Genomic DNA, 21,283 nt, shown 5'->3' with positions numbered 1-21,283 from the left:
CCCGATTATCTTTTTGCTTTGTAACACCTTGTGGTATTCGGCTTGATCTTTCACCGGTACTTAATTCGTTTAGATTGACAGAGTTGTACCGATAAATGCCATATAGGAACGAATAAAGAGCAACATATGGCTATCATATTTAGTTTGAATAGTGATATTTTCACACAAATTTGAAACTTGTGACAAAGATGCTTGATACATTGGACTGAAAATTGCTAATTATTGATAAATCAGACTTGACCCTGGTAAACAATGTTTTATCATTTTATCTTTCTGTGTGTATCTGAAAGGCTAAAAAACACACACGGATGCTTGTATCTGTACATGTGTTCGTCTGGACAGACATTGATGATTTACGATAACGCACCCAAACAAGGAAATAGAAATGAATATAGATAAATAAATCAGATTGAAGAAATAAGTCGGAAAGAAAATCCGGTCGATGCCGAAGGTAACGGGTATCATACGGAGGATAAAGTATACATTAATTTGCGATGAATATGATACATTATCGTTGATAATTTTGAATGGATAAGTAAAATTAGATATTATTTCGCATGTGATGAGTAGGTATTTGCATTTATATATGGTTTGCTTTAAATGAATTTTAGTGCATTTTTGGCATTCCTCGACTATATTTGTATAGCAAATAGAATAATAATAATAAAAAAAAAAAATCCAAACCTAGTACAATAATATTTTTTTTTTATATCACAATGATAATTTGAAATTCAAATAAGAAGCACTTGCGTCATGAATGCTAAGTTAAAGAAATGTCGAATAAGCGCGTTAATTAACGCAATAACTTGACAGTTAATTTCTCTTTGGGCAGATAACGTAGAAAAGACGAATGATTAATTATTTGTCAAGATGTTGAAAATTCGCTGGTTTTACACAATTACACATTGCTAACTGTTAGTATAATAATATAAGCCTTATCATGGCGACCAACGAACCTCTGTTGTATATCAATAAAACATGTTATTGCGACAAATAGCATAAAAATGAAGTCCAAATACATAACTTGTAATGAAACGTATAATGGTATACTAAATAATGACAAGATAACGTCCGAGAACATTTTTTATGTCAACATGTATGTTTATGTATATGGTACTGATGTCCTCATGACATGATACGTCAGAGGCGGAATAGGGGATTTTCTAAAAAGCTTCTTTCCTCGTAATGTCTCCTTTTACCCTGTCTATAAATTCACTCGTGTGAGAAAGCTTCACGTTCTGTGCTCTAGCCGGGAAATGTCGCCTTTCACCCCTCCTATACTTTGACCGTTTTGTTCGCCCTTTGAAGAAACTACGCGTTCTGTGCTCTAGCCGGGAAATGTCTCATTTCATCCCTCCTATATATAGTTCGCCCCGTTAGGAAGTTTATGTGTTCTGTGCCCTAGATGAGAAATGTCTCCTTTCATCACCTTCATTCTATTGACATCTAAGTCTCTACCCAGAGGATATTAAGTGTTCTGTGCCCTAGCCGAGAAATGTCTCCTTTCACCACTCCTATCTATGACTTTAGTCTTTAGTTCGCCCCTGTGAGAAAATTTATGCGTTCTGTACCCAAGACGGGAAACGACTCCTTTCACTCTCTTACTATTGATCTTTAGGTCTCCATCCAGAGGAAGTCTATGTGTTCTATGCTCCAGCCGGGAAATGTCTCCCTTCAACCTACCTATATACTGACTTTTAGTTCACCACCGCGAGGAGGTTAATGCGTTCTGTCCCCTAGTCAGGAAATGTTTTCTTTCAATAATCCTATCTATTGACCTTAAGTTTGCCCCCGAAAGGAAGTTATAAAGGAAATTTCGCCTTTCAATCCCTAGACATTGGCCTTTTGTTCGCCCTGTGTGGAAACTACGCGATCTGTGTTCTAGCCGGGAAATGACTCCTTTCACCCCTCCCATACATTGGCCTTTTGTTCACCCTGTGAGGAAACTACACATTCTGTGCTCTAGCCGGGAAATTTCACCCCTCCCATACATTGGCCTTTAGTTCGCCCTGTGAGGAAGCTACACATTCTGTGCTCTAGCCGGGAAATTTCACCCCTCCCATACATTGGCCTTTTGTTCGCCCTGTAAGGAAGCTACATGTTCTGTGTTCTAGCCGGGGAATGTCTCTTTTCACCCCTCCCATACATTGGCCTTTTGTTCGCCCTGTGAGGAAACTACGCGTTCTGTGCTCTAACCGGGAAATGTCTCCTTTCACCCCTCCTATATATAGTTCGCCCCCGTTAGGAAGTTTATGTGTTCTGTGCCCTAGATGAGCAATGTCTCCTTTTATCACCTTCATTCTATTAACCTCTAAGTCTCTACCCAGAGGATATTAAGTGTGCTGTGCCCTAGACGAGAAATGTCTCCTTTCACCACTCCTATCTATGACTTTAGTCTTTAGTTCCCCCCTGTGAGGAAATTTATGCGTTCTGTACCCAAGACGGGAGACGACTCCTTTCACTCTCTTACTATTGATCTTTAGGTCTCCATCCAGAGGAAGTTTATGTGTTCTATGCTCCAGCCGGGAAATGTCTCCCTTCAACCCACCTATATACTGCCTGTTAGTTCACCCTCGCGAGGAAGTTAATGCGTTCTGTGCCCTACTCAGGAAATGTTTTCTTACAACAATCCTATCTATTGACCTTAAGTTTGCCTCGAGAGGAAGTTATGAGGAAAATGTCTCCTGTAAGCCCAGCTATATATACTGACTTTTTACTATGCTCCCGTGAGGAAGGTACGAGGGCTGATTGATAAGTTGTGGGCCTCGTATTGAAGGATTTGAATTTTGCCGGACATATTGTATTACCTTTCAACATAACCCCTTTCAATATCTATACACTTTTGCCAGCGGTGTCTAAGGGCCGCAATGCCACTTTTTATAGAACTTCTTTTTCTTGGCTGTTCAGAAAGTCATCAACTGCATGTCAGGGTTACGGTTAGGGTAAGGGTGCCTGGAATAGCTGTTTCCAGTTTCGGAAATAGATGAAAGTCTGATGGAGCGGGGTCAGGTGAATAAGGCGGATACTCAATCACTTTAAAGAACAATCGTGAATGAAAGCCATGGCAATGACAGACTCTTTCACCCTTACCCTAACCGATTTTGTCCATTTTGCAAAAACCGCTGGTCTTGTTTACTTTAGAGTGCTACCTCGTCGATAAAAACTAACCAAATGAGACCAGTCTTTGGGTACACGGCCCTACATGTATATAATCAGATAATAGCAGGACTTAAAAAGAACATCCTTTAGTACCTCCTTTAATACGAGGCTCACAACTTATCAATCAGCCCTCGTATGCGTTCTGGGCTCTGAACACCATATTCTCCTTTCACCCATCCTATCGAATGACCTTAAGTTCGCAACCGTGAGGAAGTGTATGCTTTCTGTGCCCTCGCATGGAAATGTCTCCTTTCGCCAAGCCTACGTATTTGCCTTTAGTCCTCTCTCCTATCCGAGCAAAGTGAAAGTCTATGAAATAGGCTCTTGCTGCAGTCTACTTCAGTTATATTCAGGTAAAAAGTTTGAGGTATGACTGGTTCGCCTGTTGTTACAGGATACATTAGAAAGTCATCAAGTCGCCTCCTATGAACCAAGTTATGAATAAACATTTCGAATGATCGAAATGTAGGACACTGTAATCAAAGATCCACTCGAATAAGTAAGTTGTGTTCAATTGCAGATAGTTCATTGGTAATTCATGGTTTGAAGTGTATGTGAGATACAGCTTTGCATTTAAAGATAATTTGCCGTTCTAAAATGAGATCTTCATTTGAATGCGTTCATGCTATAAATGCCTTTATTTAATGGCTTCTCCCAACTAATTGTGTATAAAAACAACAATATATCCCATAAAATAAACCTTACGGATCAGAAATAATCGTTCTCATCTAGATAATGACTGTAAATCTACATAATTTTATTCATTTGAAAACATGACAGTCATAACATGTTGCATAGATTACATATATGGCTCATCAAAAGTGGGGTTTTTTCCCGTGAACGTTTGGTTTTCAGTGTTTACAATACATTAATCAACTCAAAGTGAGCATTAACATGATACATTTAAATTAAAGGAAAAGTACTTTAGACAATTATATGGCCTTCTGCATATCTGCCATTTTTTCATAATGAGAATGCCCGCTTAAAAGGTGAGTAAGTAAGAATTATAACAGATGAGTATATCATAGTGATAATGAATGTTTTGATATTTCGAGGACAAACAACTTATGTCATACTATTATGATATCTCGAGGGCAAACAACTTATGTCACATCATTATGCTATCTCGAGGACAAACAACTTATGTCACATCATTATGCTATCTCGAGGACAAACAACTTATGTCACATCATCATGCTATCTCGAGGACAAACAACTTATGTCACACTATTATGCTATCTCGAGGACAAACAACTTATGTCACACTATTATGATATCTCGAGTTCATACAACTTATGTCACAATGTTTTAATATCTCGAGTACATAGAATCTATTTTTCAATATTATAATATTTCGGATGAAAACAGAAGAACAACAACAGGATTTCCTGATGTCGTACAGGAAAGTTTATACAAATGACATACAAGGTCATAACACCTTTCAAAACATATTGGGAGTCAGATACGGTAGAGCCAAATGTGATTAAGACGCTTCATCTTCTGTGACTCGTCAGTCATCTGACAAATAACTAGAGAAATATCTAGTCAGCACTAGCCCCCTGACACGTGATATCACGCATTTTTATTAGCTACTTCCAGGTTAATATTGGAAATGCCAATGATACAGTCGTTTTTTTAAACAAAAAATGGATTTATTTTAACAGCTTGCCTCGCTTTGAAACACTTCTGATAAGTAAACGTCAAATCAAATACGCCTTTGGTCAAGTTAACTTTTCCATGTTGCTCTTAATAAACGTTTGCAGCAGCATCTGTATAAGCTAAAAGCTGCAAAGCTGTAAAATTGTAAATAAAAATTTATTAATTCAATCAAGACAGTTTTTTTTCACGTTTGATACCAAGACCGATAACCGAGGTGCAATTTGCACAATCTAATTTAAGTGAAAGCCCCATTTCACTACGTTTTCTTTACTACATGACATTAGATCCTAAGCATGGAGATTTGATGGAGTCCCCTTGGAATTGTAGTTCCGATCGCTATTCATAATAAAACATATGAATTACTTAACACTCTTTTCAACATTGCATTTGGTACATTTAACCAACAAAATGACACACAGTTTTAACATCCAACATGACCAATATTTTCATCTACTGTAAAGCATTTCTAAGAAAGACGAAGCAGATGTACTGTGCAGTTTAATTCAATAATGTCTGGTGTTTTTTATGCATATAGGATCTGAAATGAACTTTCATTTCATGAGATTTTGGGAAACGAGCTTTAGAAATTTATATTTGAATTAAGACCCCGAGACGAGTTTCAAAAAACTATCTAAGATATGCAAATATATATGACACGCGCAATTCCCTGGATAACAGGCGGATTATGTAGTAGACTGTTTTAGTCAAAATCGTCGCCTACTGAAATTCCAGTTTTTTACATTTTATATTTCATACATACATTCTCTAAAATAGTTGGTATCAACAGCGTGCTTTCGACAGCCCTCGATAGCGTTGTAATAATGTTTCATGAGAAATTTCCATAGTCTGCTGTATGAAATCTTACAGCACTAATTTGAGTAATTGATGAAAAGTTATCTTCGATCAGCATACTTCTAACTCGCTAGAGGTTCCACAAATATTCCTGTAACGTAAAAGTAAACTATTAGATATGTTTTTATTAATTTGCACTTTGTATGTTGTCGAAAGTGGCAGAATTCAGAATCACGTGATATGTACGATTTCTTTCTGCACACCATTACCCTTTTCACATTAATTTTTCAGATGTGTCAATCTTAAGTAGTCTAGGACTTATTATGTTAATCATGCATTGCGGTTTTTAATTACCCACTGCAGCCCATTGACATGTCTGTACGAAATGAGAAATGTCTTAAAGGAACTAAAAATGAAGGTTTCAGAAGCTACTATAAGGGAAGAGGCATTACAATTTGAATATGTTATGTCTTGGCACGTTTGATATATGAATACATAGTGAATTATAGTCTATGGGAATCTTGTTATTTTAAGTGTTTGGATGTCGTTGTATATGACTAATCATTGGTATATGTTCATTGTATATGATACAACATGAAGACTTATTTATCATATTCTGACTAACGACAATAATCCATATCCAAGTGAATTTGAAATGGTGTGATCAGGAAAGGACATGCGAAGCACTTGAAGAAATAATATTAAGCATCGCAAAGACTTGTAGAAAAAACACACAAATGATTCATCTCTGATATTACAGGCATCATCTTGCTCCTATTAGACAAACATGCATTTTGTGTGATAAGCATTCCGCTCTGGCCTAGCAAATGGAACGCCTTGTTGCCAATTAGGTTCCTTAGTATGCAACCATAAACTTTTAACGTCGCCATGAAAAAAAAGGAAGTCTGGGACGAGGGCGTTGCTGCATGACTGTTAAGCACTTCCATTAGACAAAGACTGATTATGACATAACTTAAAAAGAAAGGTAAGGAACTTCACCAGTGTGCAAAATTGGCTAATTTCATTCAAAGTGTCGTCAAAATCTTATCAGGCATGATTGTTCAACTGCGATAGTTTTTATCAAGAGTCGAGACCTCAATCATGAAATATCAAATTAAATCATTCTAGTTATATCACAAGCAGCCTGTTAACTTACAAAAATGACGATTTGTCTTCAGTCGGACAAAATCGAGAGCATTTTAACAACAAACATTTTTATTGGGTACGAAGACAAACAGTTATCCTACATTCATAAAACATCAGGTCAAAGCAAACTTATTTATGTGTTTGATGCATCGCTACAAGCCACCCCTCGTTGTGTCTGGAATGTTTTCTTCACCTATGAATAGCTGGGCTATTTCAACCACCATGGATATTGCAAATAATTTCATGTTATCTAACCTTCGATCAAGCTGGTCGGCTGTTTATAACCTTGTCCAAACCGGAACCAATGAGATCGCAGATTACATGACATAAAACTAAATACAAAATTGAGATCTAGGCCAATTCGACCACAATTCGATAGTGATTTCATTCCATTTAAATTATATATAATAATTGTATTGTATTGAAATTCAAATATATGCGATTTCACTTTAATGTTAAACAAATCTCATGGAAATGGAATAAAAAATGACGTAATTGTGAAGCTATTCTCCTAACTTCTTACAGCTAGACCAGCAAAGTTGGCATCAGCCGGTTTGCTATTCCATCAGTTGTCAGGCTGTTCCGTCAGCGTGTATAACGTCCAGTGAATGACGATCTTTTATATTGTTTTTTTTTTAAAGTAGCAGTATTTTTGTTTTCATTTTTGTTTGCCGATTACTGGTATGTAACCTGCATTTTAATCCAGAATTGGCAACAAGACACGCTTACGCCTGTCATTAAACATATATTTCAAATTGCAGTTTACGCACCAGTAAATAAAAAGTAAACATTATTTTTAATCAACTACTACATACGCACCGGTAATGTATCATGATAGCTGTTTTTTTTTATTGTTACTATAATAACCGCTTCACGATGAAAATAACAAATATTATTCAAATAGATCACTTACCCAGACTACGAGACCAATTACTGAACATTTATAGGTATTTGAAAACTAAAATATCTTGTTGTTTTTCTCTGCATAGGTAATATTAGCACTTTTCAACTGGTTCAAGAGAGATAACTGCTTCTACAAACGATGAATGAACACGGGAAGAATCTACTGTCAAGGAAAGAAAGGATTGAATGGTCGGATGTCACAGTAGCATACTTACATTTCACGTGTTTTTTGTTTTTGTTTTTAAATCTTATAAATCCCCTCTCGTGCTTTTATTCCAACGAACAAGAGCTATTAATACTAATTGATATATCATATGATATTATGTTGCAGTTATTGCGTATAATGTTTTGACATGCTGTATATATTGTGTATTATCAAATGTCAAATAATGGAGTAGAGCTGTATTTAAAGAAAGAATAACTATACAATGTTTGGGGAGATACAGGCTATATACAGTTTCATATATCAGACTGTTCACAAATGCTTCAGCTCTAGCACGATTGCAGACTAGTCGTAAGAGCGGTATCGCAGAAACAACGAGAGGTATACTCTAAGAGTAGTCAAGCGACGAACTGTCTGCGATTGGTCGTTATTATAAACAGCAAACCATATCTAGAGTTGTCCTTCTTTACGCTTATATTCGATTCTGCCAAAACGTTGAACGCCACGCTTTTCAGTCTGTTTTTTTTTTCGTTATAGATTTGCATTTAGATACGATTACTGGGGCATTAGTAAAAGTTATTGTAATATTAAAACTATATACAGCTATGTTTCTATTGACCATATATAATTATGCCCAAGAGTTTATCGTGGATTGGGGTAGTATGGGGGATGACGCTGATATTGGATTCAGATATTGGAACACGTTCTAATGACGTCACTTCCGGTGGTACATCAGATCACCATTATGTAATGTCGTAACTCATTATTTCTTATTTTGTTTTTGAGTATGCGATTTGTGTTTCTTTTGAGGGAGATTTTTTATGTATTTTTTTTTCAGGATAAAAACAATATTATTTTTAAACAAGATCTAACACATTAAATCGCTAATCATTCCATCAAAACATTTGCTTTTTGTATCTCTATTCAAGACTGTGAACGCGTTATTCTCTTGATTTCCGGATCATACAGTTTTCATAACATATTACGTTTATTTGTCGTTGTAGAGGATCATAACATATTTTCTTTTATTTGTCATTGTAGAGGATCATAACATATTAACTTTTATCAGTCGTTATAGGGGTCATAACATATTTATTTTCATTTGTCGTTGTAGAGAATCATAACATATCTAACTTTATTTGTCGTGGTAGAGGATCATAACATATTTACTTTTATCTGTCACAGATGATTTCTATACTTGCCTTGGAGAATGATAATCTGTTTTTTTTTGATAACGAATCATAACATTTATGCCCGTTTATTATCTTTGCATATGTCGCTAGTATTACATAGATTGGAGTTTTGTCATTGGTTGCGCGCATTTGATTGATGACGTTAGAGTGACGTTTCGCAATAAATTGCAAATAGCGCTTTAAATTGAATATCTACGTTTTATTTCGTCTTCTACATTGTTACTTGTTTACTGAGTTATGTGATATAAAGCATCTTTAGTTTTCTATGTGATCATTTTTGCTCACCAAGGCTCACATAATAGCAAAAGACCAAAGACTCAGATGATACTTAGCAATGACCCTTTACATCTGATGAAATCTATTTTCTATGATTTCTTGTGGTATGGGATCAAACACATTAATTTTCATTTTGTTGAAATTGAGGAAAACTTTTTTATCATGTGTTATGGCGGAGGGAAATAACCTGTTCATTTCTCGTACGAAGAGGAGCATTGCGTACGTTTTGATATCGTGGAGTGTGATAGCGTGTAAATTCTTTTTTTAAAGGTGGATTATTTCTTTTGTTTAATGAATGCAATCATGAAATATCAAATTAAATCATTCTAGTTATTTCACAAGCAGCCTGTTAACTTAAAAAAATGACGATTTGTCTTCAGTCGGACAAAATCGAGAGCATTTTAACAACAAACATTTTTATTGGGTACGAAGACAAACAGTTATCCTACATTCATAAAGCATCAGGTCAAAGCAAACTTATTTATGTGTTTGATGCATCGCTACAAGCCTCCCTTCGTTGTGTCTGGAATGTTTTCTTCGCCGATGAATAGCTGGGCCATTTCAACCACCATGGATATTGCAAATAATTTCATGTTATCTAACCTTCGATCTAGCTGGTCGGCTGTTTTTAACCTTGTCCAAACCGGAACCAATGAGATCGCAGATTACATGACATAAAACTAAATACAAAATTGATATCTAGGCCAATTCGACCACAATTCGATAGTGATTTCATTCCATTTAAATTATATATAATAATTGTATTGTATTGAAATTCAAATATATGCGATTTCACTTTAATGTTAAACAAATCTCATGGAAATGGAATAAAAAATGACGTAATTGTGAAGCTATTCTCCTTACTTCTTACAACTTGACCAGCAAAGTTGGCATCAGCCTGTTTGCTATTCCATCAGTGGTCAGGCTGTTCCGTCAGCGTGTATAACGTCCAGTGAATGACGATCTTTTATATTGTTTTTTTTTTAAAGTAGCAGTATTTTTGTTTTCATTTTTGTTTGCCGATTACTGGTATGTAACCTGCATTTTAATCCAGAATTGGCAACAAGACGCGCTTACGCCTGTCATTAAACATATATTTCAAATTGCAGTTTACGCACCAGTAAATAAAAAGTAAACATTATTTTTAATCAACTACTACATACGCACCGGTGATGTATCATGATAGCTGTTTTTTTTATTGTTACTATAACAACTGCTTCACGATGAAAATAACAAATATTATTCAAATAGATCACTTACCCAGACTACGAGACCAATTACTGAACATTTATAGGTATTTGGAAACTAAAATATCTTGTTGTTTTTCTCTGCATAGGTAATATTAGCACTTTTCAACTATTTCAAGAGAGATAACTGCTTCTACAAACGATGAATGAACACGGGAAGAATCTACTGTCAAGGAAAGAAAGGATTGAATGGTCGGATGTCACAGTAGCATACTTACATTTCACGTGTTTTTTGTTTTTGTTTTTAAATCTTATAAATCCCCTCTCGTGCTTTTATTCCAACGAACAAGACCTATTAATACAAATTGATATATCATATGATATTATGTTGCAGTTGTTGCGTATAATGTTTTGACATGCTGTATATAGTGTGTATTATCAAATGTCAAATAATGGAGTAGAGCTGTATTTAAAGAAAGAATAACTATACAATGTTTGGGGAGATACAGGCTATATACAGTTTCATATATCAGACTGTTCACAAATGCTTAAGCTCTAGCACGATTGCAGACTAGTCGTAAGAGCGGTATCGCAGAAACAACGAAAGGTATACCCTAAGAGTAGTCAAGCGACGAACTGTCTGTGATTGGTCGTTATTATAAACAGCAAACCATATCTAGAATTGTCCTTCTTTGCGCTTATCTTCGATTCTGCCAAAACGTTGAACGCCACGCTTTTCAGTCTGTTTTTTTTTCGTTATAGATTTGCATTTAAATACGATTACTGGGGCATTAGTAAAAGTTATTGTAATATTAAAACTATATACAGCTATGTTTCTATTGACCATACATAATTATGCCCAAGAGTTTATCGTGGATTGGGGTAGTATGGGGGATGACGCTGATATTGGATTCAGATATTGGAACACGTTCTAATGACGTCACTTCCGGTGGTACATCAGATCACCATTATGTAATGTCGTAACTCATTATTTCTTATTTTGTTTTTGAGTATGCGATTTGTGTTTCTTTTGAGGGAGATTTTTTATGTATTTTTTTTTCAGGATAAAAACAATATTATTTTTAAACAAGATCTTACACATTAAATCGCTAATCATTCCATCAAAACATTTGCTTTTTGTATCTCTATTCAAGGCTGTGAACGCGTTATTCTCTTGATTTCCGGATCATACAGTTTTCATAACATATTACGTTTATTTGTCGTTGTAGAGGATCATAACATATTTTCTTTTATTTGTCATTGTAGAGGATCATAACATATTTACTTTTATCTGTCGTTATAGGGGTCATAACATATTTATTTTCATTTGTCGTTGTAGAGAATCATAACATATCTAGCTTTATTTGTCGTGGTAGAGGATCATAACATATTTACTTTTATCTGTCACAGATGATTACTATACTTGCCTTGGGGAATGATAATCTTTTTTTTTATAACGAATCATAACATTTATGCCCGTTTATTATCTTTGCATATGTCGCTAGTATTACATAGATTGGAGTTTTGTCATTGGTTGCGCGCATTTGATTGATGAGGTTAGAGTGACGTTTCGCAATAAATTGCAAATAGCGCTTTAAATAAAATATCTACGTTTTATTTCGTCTTCTACATTGTTACTTGTTTACTGAGTTATGTGATATAAAGCATCTTTATTTTTCTATGTGATCATTTTTGTTCACCAAGGCTCACATAATAACAAAAGACCAAAGACTCAGATGATACTTAGCAATGACCCTTTACATCTGATAAAATCTATTTTCTATGATTTCTTGTGGTATGGGATCAAACACATTAATTTTTATTTTGTTGAAATTGAGGAAAACTTTTTTATTATGTGTTGTGGTGGAAGGAAATAACATGTTCATTTCTCGTACGAAGAGGAGCATTGCGTACTTTTTGATCTCGTGGAGTGTGATAGCGTGTAAATTCTTTTTTTAAAGGGTAGATTATTTCTATGTTCTTTATTTTACTTTTTGTTGTTTAGACTCGGCTTTTTCCTTCAAAAGACCTGTAAATTATTTGTTTAATGAATTCCATAAAAGAGTGACATGATCTATTATAAAAACATCTTGCGTTACTGTAAAAAATAAAAATTGTTTTTTGTTTCTTTTGGGTGCAAATATAGCTAACTATTATCTTGACGAGTGCCCATTGTCATGGCGGTTGAATGCCACAAGGAATACCATTGCATTTTCTAGCGAGTATCATATATCACTCACCGTATTATATCCTCAGCTCCAAATGATAATTTAAAATTATGATTATTATTTGAGCTAAAGGTATATCTTTGAATCAACCCAAAAAATTGGAAAATATATATTTCCGAAAGGCAGCTGATATATAGTATCCGTATATATTCGTGTAAAAATAAATGGAAACAACAAATTGTTTAAAATGTTTTACTTAACAAAACTTCCCTCGACAGATACACAACTGATGCGGACATTTAAACGTGTAGAATGCTTACATTCAATAATGTCAATTGTGTTTGGCATGTGGTGACCGAATACTATGTTTCAACAGTGCGAAATGTTGCTATGCGCCAGGTTACAACACCTGAAAAATAACGAAATAATAGATATATAATTTTGTTTGAATTTAATTGAAGTGTATGGGCTGTGTATCGTCTTATCAGAAAATGAAACGCCAAATTGGAATATTATGTATTTCGCATATATATACAGGCATACCATACAATTAGATGTAACAATTGAAATGTCTTACTTTGCTTCAGCCAGTTTTCACTGACAGCTAGGTAAGTACCTTAACTCTCGAGCTCGCAGCAGTAATTTGAACCGTCAGCACATTGTCCCTGATCAACAGTTCCCTTGGGGCAGTCATCGACATAATCACATGAACATGATGAGTAATATCCCATTGGTGCTGGATCTGCAGGAGGAGGAGGAGGAGGCTGATAGAATGGTTGGTAGAAGGGAGCAGGGTTATACCAATATTGTGCAAAAGGGTCAACAAATGCTGGGGCTGCTGGAGCTGGAGCTGGAGCAGCAGGGGCAGGAGCAGCAGGAGCAACTGGAGCAACTGGAGCAGGGGCAGCAGGGATAGTATATGGTGCCAAGGCAGCCGGTACTGGAGCTGGTGGTGGTCCTCTGGCAGGTGGTGCAGCTGGTGGAGGTGGTCCTCCGGCAGGTGGCGCAGCTGGTGGTGGTGGTCCTCCGGCAGGTGGTGCAGCGGGTGGTGGTGGTCCTCTTGCAGGTAGGCGCAGCTGGTGGTGGTGGTCCTCCGGCAGGTGGCGCAGCTGGTGGTGGTGGTCCTGCAGCAGGTGGCGCAGCGGGTGGTGGTGGTCCTCCAGCAGGTGGTGCAGCTGGTGGAGGTGGTCCCCCGGCAGGTGGCGCAGCTGGTGGTGGTGGTCCTCCTGCAGGTGGTGCAGCAGGTGGTGGTGCGGTCCACCTGCAGGTGGTGCAGCTGGTGGTGGTGGTCCTCTTGCGGCTGGTGCCCCGGGTGGTGGCGGTCCTCTGGCAGGTGGTGCCCCAGGTGGTGGCGGTTTCGGTGCACCTTTTAAAAGAAATAACAAAATAATTAGATAAATGTTTGGATTGGGATGAGAATGCAAAACAAAACAACAATAACCCCTCGCCCCCCCCAAAAAAAAACAGGCAAAACACTTCAATATTTTTTATGCATTTCGGATAAATTACAGAACGAAATTAAAACAAAAAATTCATAATTATATCACTTTGTTTTCGGAAAAAAAATGTTTTTCCTGTTAGCTTTTGTCTAGGATATGATGACAATAAAAAAACGAGATGTCGATAAGTAATTCATGTACTTTGTGTAAGAAGTTGATGTTAGGTATCAGCGAACACAAATGAAGCATTAGACGATAGCTAAAGACATTGACGTGTCACTAAACACCCATTAGATGACAGATGCGATGATGATATGGCCTCATTTTGACAGAAAGAGACAACTAAGTCACGTATACAGGCGATGACCTGGCTATTTTTATAGCACATATTGTCTTAATGGAATATGGCTTTTGGAACACGACAATAAATGCTGTTTGACAACCTTAGCAAACAACCGTCATACATCACCTTCCGCGTTCAAGGTCATGGTTCATATAACTTACAATTCACGTTATTTTTCAGTATCGTTTCTTATAGTTAACACACGTTAATACACACGACATGGTAGTTTTGACAGCGACAGCTTGCTTGTCTGATTGCGGCGATTGCTTGTGGCGATAGTCGAATTTTATTACAATTTGCAAATTTATATATATTTAGATGATGATCTCTGCTGATGTGTTGTACCACCCTAAAGTCAGAATGTATGCATCCAAAGGACTTGTTGAGTTATTATGTTTTTGAGGAAAAATATCTTCCAATGTGTGAACACTTTCGACGCCAGCGAACGAATTGAATTGATAATGCAGCTCATTCAGACCGAAATCGGACGGGCACCCAGCCCTGGCACCTTTCGAATATTGCTGAGGAATAAGAAATTGTTTTGTTTGTCGAAAAAAACAACAACAAACAAAAAAACACCAATTCCTATGTCCGTATAAGTATAATGATATAGATCTATATAACTATTGACACAGTCATATTACATTTAAACATTTATACATACTTAATTTAACTTTCACACATAAAAGACACGTTTCCATTGATTTGTATTCATCTTACAGTGTTTATTACTTTCTATTAATGGCGAGAGAGACCATTGGTTGTCATCAGTAGTTCATTTTCTTCAAAAATATATACCTTTAACCGATTTCCATTTCTTAGCACTCAAAGCATAAATGATGTGTTTCGCTTATCTGACTAAGGTCACGCACAGCGATATTCTGATATAAAAATCCAAAAATACAGGTAAAGTATCACGTGACCTATTGTGATTACCGCAGTTGCCATGGTCCATTGGCGCGCTGTGCTTTATCAATGGATAACGAAAACAGTGCGTATATGTAGTGAATCAAATTTAAATTGTCAACTCTAATAGGAATTTTAATCGACCTTCCTTTCCAAGAATGTCTATTGTTTGTTTACATTTTACTTTGAACGGATACGGAGTGAACCTATCCAAGTGTAAATATTTTGTCTCATTCATTATCTTTATACTTTATATTAAATATGATGTTGAAAATATCTATTAATATGATATTATTATTAAATGGTAGTACAAAAATATCAAATATAAAAAGGTGATATCTTGTTGGTTCGAACTCAGAATCTTCAGGCTGCTAAGCGACGGCTCAACCACATGATCTTCATATTATCATATATAGTCGGTCTAGTTAATGCTAAAATTAAAATGTTTCATCAGCTAAGTTTTTCTCTTTGTACCAGCGCTACGGGTGACCAAATTTTAGAAATAGGATTTTAGTTGTCTTTTGTTACTAGAATGAAAGTTCGTCCTCTGATGCGCTCTATCTCAAAAATTGATTTGAATTCTCGAAACTTCCTCGAAAGTTGCATATAGCCCGATGATGGAACTTAACGGTCAAAAAATGAAATATCCAAGGCAATTAACACACTTTATTATATATATACATGTTTATATATCATATTCATATTTAGAGGTGTAACTTTATCTAGTCTGCTGAATATATACGGAGAATTGAAAGATCTGTCATATTGAATGAAAAACAACATGCCCTGAAGAACACTTAATTGCGATTGAAGTAAGCGACGAAATACATGTGCTTACTAAGTATATCACCTACTAAATATCTTTTTGTACATTTTGTTTGTACTTTGATGATATCCTCAACTTATCGTATTATAATAGGGTAAGAAATTGCCCAACATAATCCGTTATAGGTAATTGTATTCTGAAATAAAACATCGCCAAAAGCATTCCAAATAAATATCTTTGGAATGAACTTTATTGCAATAGGTAAATAATGTATATATTGTAGTAATGCCTGGGCACATTCACTCTATATCAGCTTTAAATATATCTTTATAGGTAGACGAATGAACCCTCTCCAAGTCAGACTACTTGCAATGATTCTAGACAACATCCATTAAGCATTAAGCATTATAACATATTAATAGAAATAGTTGACAATTTTAGGTTCTCACATCCTGCTTTTAACAGCGATATAAGCGCTTGAAAGCAGTTCACAAATTATCATCTGTGTTTATCTGGCCATCAGTCAACATATTTCGCCTTTCTGATCTCCCCAGGGAGCACACAACTGGAGCTGCCATCCAGCGCTGAAAGCTTTGACTCGACGTTTTCAACAATGCCTTATAACATATTCATTTAAAGCTTATTTAATACCCCACATAGTGTTTTAACACCGGTTGCTACCCTAAGTCCTATTAAAAATGTATGCCGAGTATTTTTGCTGCGAATTTATGGAAAAATAAAAGCGTTCATGGAAAAAGAGGTGCTATTTCAATCGAATTAATTTTGACAACACGTCCTTTCGTGTGAAAAGGCATCGGACTCTTTGAATGACATCTGAACATTAAAATTACTGTCCATAATCAAGTATGGTTCTACAAGTCATAACGATCAGAGTGACTGCAATCATGCTTACCACGTCCTTTCATATATATATATTTGCATGATTATCCACAATCGAACCATCCACGATAATAGTTTCCAAATACCAAAAGGAATGCATCGACTATATAAAATCCTATTTAGAATGATCTAAAAAAGATCCTTATTAGAAATTGACGCCGCAAATGATAGAATAATATTTTACTGGTTGAATGAATCATTGTTTCGCAGTCCATGTTTCTTATGTTAAGTTTTTATCAACGTATTGGAAGAAGAAGCCAATCAAGAGCTAGATGCAGTACAGCTGAATTAGTCTGAATCATACAGATATTTCGTCCTGCTAGGACTCGTCAATGGTGCTTAGGGACTTAGGTCTTGCGGGTAGGAGGCAACCAAAAGCAAAACTCAAAAAAAGATAAAAAGAAATGCCGAAATCAGGATAAGAAGGTGCTGTTTACTATATGCTGACTCTATAACACTATAATCTAGTTTGAAAAATTCAGAGGGTACACATGGAGGGCATAACTAGTGTAAAACAATTACAAAAAAATATGTATAGAATAACGTATAAAGACTTAACCCACATGCAGAATTGTGATTTTCTAATACAAGGCACAATTATGGATCATAATGTCATAAATATAGCATGTTAGGAAGTGCGACGCAAAATAGAAATAACAAAGAAAAATATTATAAAAGAAAAAAAGGTATTTAAAACAAAACAAAAACTATGGGCTTTGTCGAATCAATAACACTTATCAAAAGAAAACTTGTTTCGCCAAATTATCCTTTAAAATATTTTAGATTAAATTGCAAAAACAATTAAAAGAGTACCAACAAATATCTTGCTTATTTTTTGTCTTCGAAATTCAGACTTTTGCAACTAATTTTGTTTTTCAATGTATTCACACATACCTCTGAACCTAAACTGTGCTGTGCACACTCCCACCAGTAATCCCAGAACAAGGACAGACTTTCCAAGCATCATGTGGCCCTCTCTGTCTTCCAATCGAAAAAAATCTACTCCGCTACAATTGGCCTTTCAGTACATCCGAAAGCTCCAAAGTGTGAGGAGAAAATGCATGCGTATTAGTTTTATATAGAACCTATGCTATAAATGTCATCAGACAGATATCAATCTTCGCTTAGGAGTGATAAACCTGATCCATTTAACGGTGTCATTTATATCACCGCTCACTGCTGCTGCGTCACATCATGTACACCATGTATATATATAAGTATATACACTATAAATACATCCGAGAATCGGTTTATTATTTACGCAGTGGGTAATTAATTATTTCAAAATCTTACCATCACAGGACTTTTTTCTATAAAACATATCAATGTTAAACCAGTCAGTTTTAATTGCATTTACTCAAATCGTTCTTATATTTGTTGTAGTAATACAAATGATTTATTTCTAGGCAATTAAAAACAGGAAATACCAACTAACATCGGTAGAAATGCTTGAGGCTGAAAAGTTGAAATTGCAATAAATGAAAAACATGTGTTCAGACAAGCAAACAGGGACATTGTTTGATAGATTGACATTGAAACTGAGGGCAACAGCGATATTTTGGATTAAAACCAAATATCACTACTTTTTATTGTCGACCTCAGGATATCTCACAGGAAGTTAAGGGGTAGCCATATTTGTTTGGGTATAGCATTGTCGCAACTCGTCTATAGATCGATGATGGTTATTGGAAATTTAAGTCAACCCAAACTTTAATATGGGATAATAGCTATACTGCCTGAGGACACCAGCATTACTTGAGGGGGAGGAGGGAGAGGAAGGCGGGGAAAGGGGGGATTGCATATAATTCCAAAGATATTCAATCTGTTGTGCGCTAAAATTTGTTTTCCTTCAGCAATGCAACTACATATGTATTTTAAAAAGAACAATAAGAAGAATATAATAATCAATATATTCCACAACATTATTATACTTTCCGCTGCGGATATCGTTTGTTTTTAAATGATTAGTCATTCTTATTCTTTCTACATTGTAATGTCTGAATATAAACATATTTTGAGCGTACTAAACATTCATATATAAATTTGTACACCTCCCGTTTGTGTTTTATTGATTAGATTATCGGATGAGCAAACTTCCTGTTTGTGTTATTTTGATGAGATCACAAGGCGGGTACATCTCCGCTTTGTGTTTTATTGATCAGATTACCTGGTGAGTACATCTCGTGTTTATGTTTTATTTCTGAGACTATTGGCTGAGTACATTTTCTGTTTGTGTTTTATTGATGTAATTATCGGCTAAGTACATCTCCTATTTGTGTTTTATTGATGAAATAACTGAGTGAGTACACCTCTTGTTTGTGTTTTGTGATGAGAAAATGGGGTGAGTACATCACCCATTTGAGTTTAATTGATGAGAAAATCAGGTGAGTATATCTTCTGTTTGTGTTGTATCGCGGAGATTATCGGCTGAGTACACCCCCTGTTGTGTTTTTTCACTTGCTGGCCTAATTAATTTTGTTTTGATAATTACCATAGCCCTGAATGATCGAAACGTTTGCAGCATACGCCAATTATTTTTAAAACTTGTACTTAATTTGTTTTAGGTCAATTGTGTGTCCATTTTTCAATCTTTTTGAAATTATCATGATACCGTGGTACCAGCGTTTACCGCTTGCTCATGTTGTACGGCAACTTCTTTAGCCAAGGGTGTTCAGTGCAATACTCTCCCTTTTGTGAGAAAACAAGTATTGGTTGTATTGAACAACCCTGGCCAGCGAAGTTGCTTTGACGGATTGTATCACCTTTTCATGTCCCGGCGAAGCGTTGTACATTGCCTTGGTGAATGTCGAGGCTGTTTTTATTGCGCCATCAGAAAGCTCATAGAGCTTAAGACACCACTTTGGTTTGGTTTATTTTGTTTAACGTCCTATTAACAGCCAGGGTCATTTAAGAACCTACCAGGTTTTGGAGGTGGAGGAAAGCCGGAGTACCCGGAGAAAAACCACCGACCTACGGTCAGTGTCTGGCATCTTACACCTTAACCACTCGGCCACCACGGCGACCCCAAAAGACAGCACGTTAATGCTTTTATGAATGACTGATTTATAGCAACTAGCATAGTCTAATCAATACTTAGTACATATGTTACACTGAAATATGATTCTATATATTTATATGTAGAAGTTGTCCTCACCTCATAAATGATGATCAAGGTATGTATATCCTTGATACAACATTCAGCGATGCGGGCATTCAATACAATTTTTTAATGTTAATAATATTTAAATAATAGTATCTGGAGAAAAAAATTATCCGAGGGAAATAATTCACTGTTCAAAGCTTGGTGACATAAAGCATCTAAAATCCTGTCCACTGCGGCCATCGGGTGAGGTGGACATACTTCGATGTCACATTTCCTCAGTTACATGACAGCCTCACCTTGGGCGAAACATTTGCTCTGACACTGATGTGTCATTGCAGGAGGATCCACCTGACACTAATCACATATGCAACAAATTATTAGTCGGCATCATCTACAATGAATCTATTTCAAATTCCATAGTTTTGTATTGTCTCATGGCAGCGGAAACATGAATTAAGTTATGTGAATCAACCCATTTGTGGAAACAATTCATCTTGAGTTGTCCGAGAAGGTCTTATAAACATACCAACATAAATGGACGAATATGAAAGGTTATATGATCATATGAGAAGCAAGAATAAAGTATTTACATCAAAAGCTACAAAGATACAGAGGAAATGAAACAATGGGATTTGCTCTACAAGGACAGCCATTTCAGTTTTGTTGAATCGAGGGCACTATTAAGCTATTTTATATATATTTATCTATTCTATAGACTATGATGTCCTTTTACCTTACTCCCTTTAACGTTATATGTATAACCTACTTATCTCCTTTTATTCTTTTATCCCCCTTTTTATTTTAATGATCTAAATATACAATGCGATTGCTTTTAAAAATTAACCTTTTTACCTTATTTTGTTTTCGCTATCCACTTATCTGTTTATAATAAAAGAGTAAATGAATCATCATAGTCCTTACAGACCTCAGGTGTCGATTGGTCGTACAGAAAACAACATAAACAAACAAGCAAAACCAAAAACATACAAAAAATGAGAGAGAAAATAACAACAGCAAACCAACAATAATAATAATAATAAAAAAACGAAATACAAAAAAACAAACCCCGAAACAACATAAAAACAAAAAACTACAGAAAAAAAGGAACAAATAACCTAAAGACTACAAGAAAATATACATGATTCATATTCATAATGAAGATTAATTTTAATTTATTTCA

At 35.7% G+C, this 21,283-nt stretch overlaps 1 protein-coding gene across 3 annotated transcripts; it reads right to left on the bottom strand.

Annotated features, from left to right (window-relative positions):
- Window positions 1-12,884: 12,884 nt before the first annotated feature.
- LOC117345225 (proline-rich protein 2-like) lies at window positions 12,885-18,060 on the bottom strand. Of its 3 annotated transcripts, none has more exons than XM_033908248.1 (3): window positions 17,895-18,060; window positions 13,224-14,012; window positions 12,885-13,055 (listed from the first exon to the last, which is right to left on the bottom strand). In XM_033908248.1, the coding sequence occupies exons 1-2, from the start codon at window positions 17,965-17,967 to the stop codon at window positions 13,264-13,266; spliced, it is 822 nt and encodes a 273-aa protein (XP_033764139.1). In that variant the 5' UTR covers window positions 17,968-18,060; the 3' UTR covers window positions 12,885-13,055; window positions 13,224-13,263. The 3 variants fall into 3 exon arrangements, with proteins under 3 accessions (XP_033764139.1, XP_033764138.1, XP_033764137.1); XM_033908247.1 differs by having other exon boundaries at window positions 13,263-14,012; XM_033908246.1 differs by having other exon boundaries at window positions 12,885-14,012.
- Window positions 18,061-21,283: the final 3,223 nt, after the last annotated feature.

Source organism: Pecten maximus, chromosome 16 (assembly GCF_902652985.1).
Source record: "Pecten maximus chromosome 16, xPecMax1.1, whole genome shotgun sequence".
Classification (NCBI taxonomy): Eukaryota; Metazoa; Mollusca; class Bivalvia; order Pectinida; family Pectinidae; genus Pecten; species Pecten maximus.
Note: the sequence above shows the minus strand (reverse complement) of the source record. Positions and strands in the feature narration are given on the sequence as shown.

What these genes read in the sequence shown, in the direction of transcription:
- LOC117345225 (XM_033908246.1), bottom strand. Translation starts at nt 17,967, where the DNA reads ATGATGCTTGGAAAGTCTGTCCTTGTTCTGGGATTACTGGTGGGAGTG. An exon ending in AGCACAGTTTAGGTTCAGAG is followed by an intron (nt 14,013 to 17,894) that starts GTATGTGTGAAT and finishes TTCTTTTAAAAG; the next exon opens with GTGCACCGAAACCGCCACCA.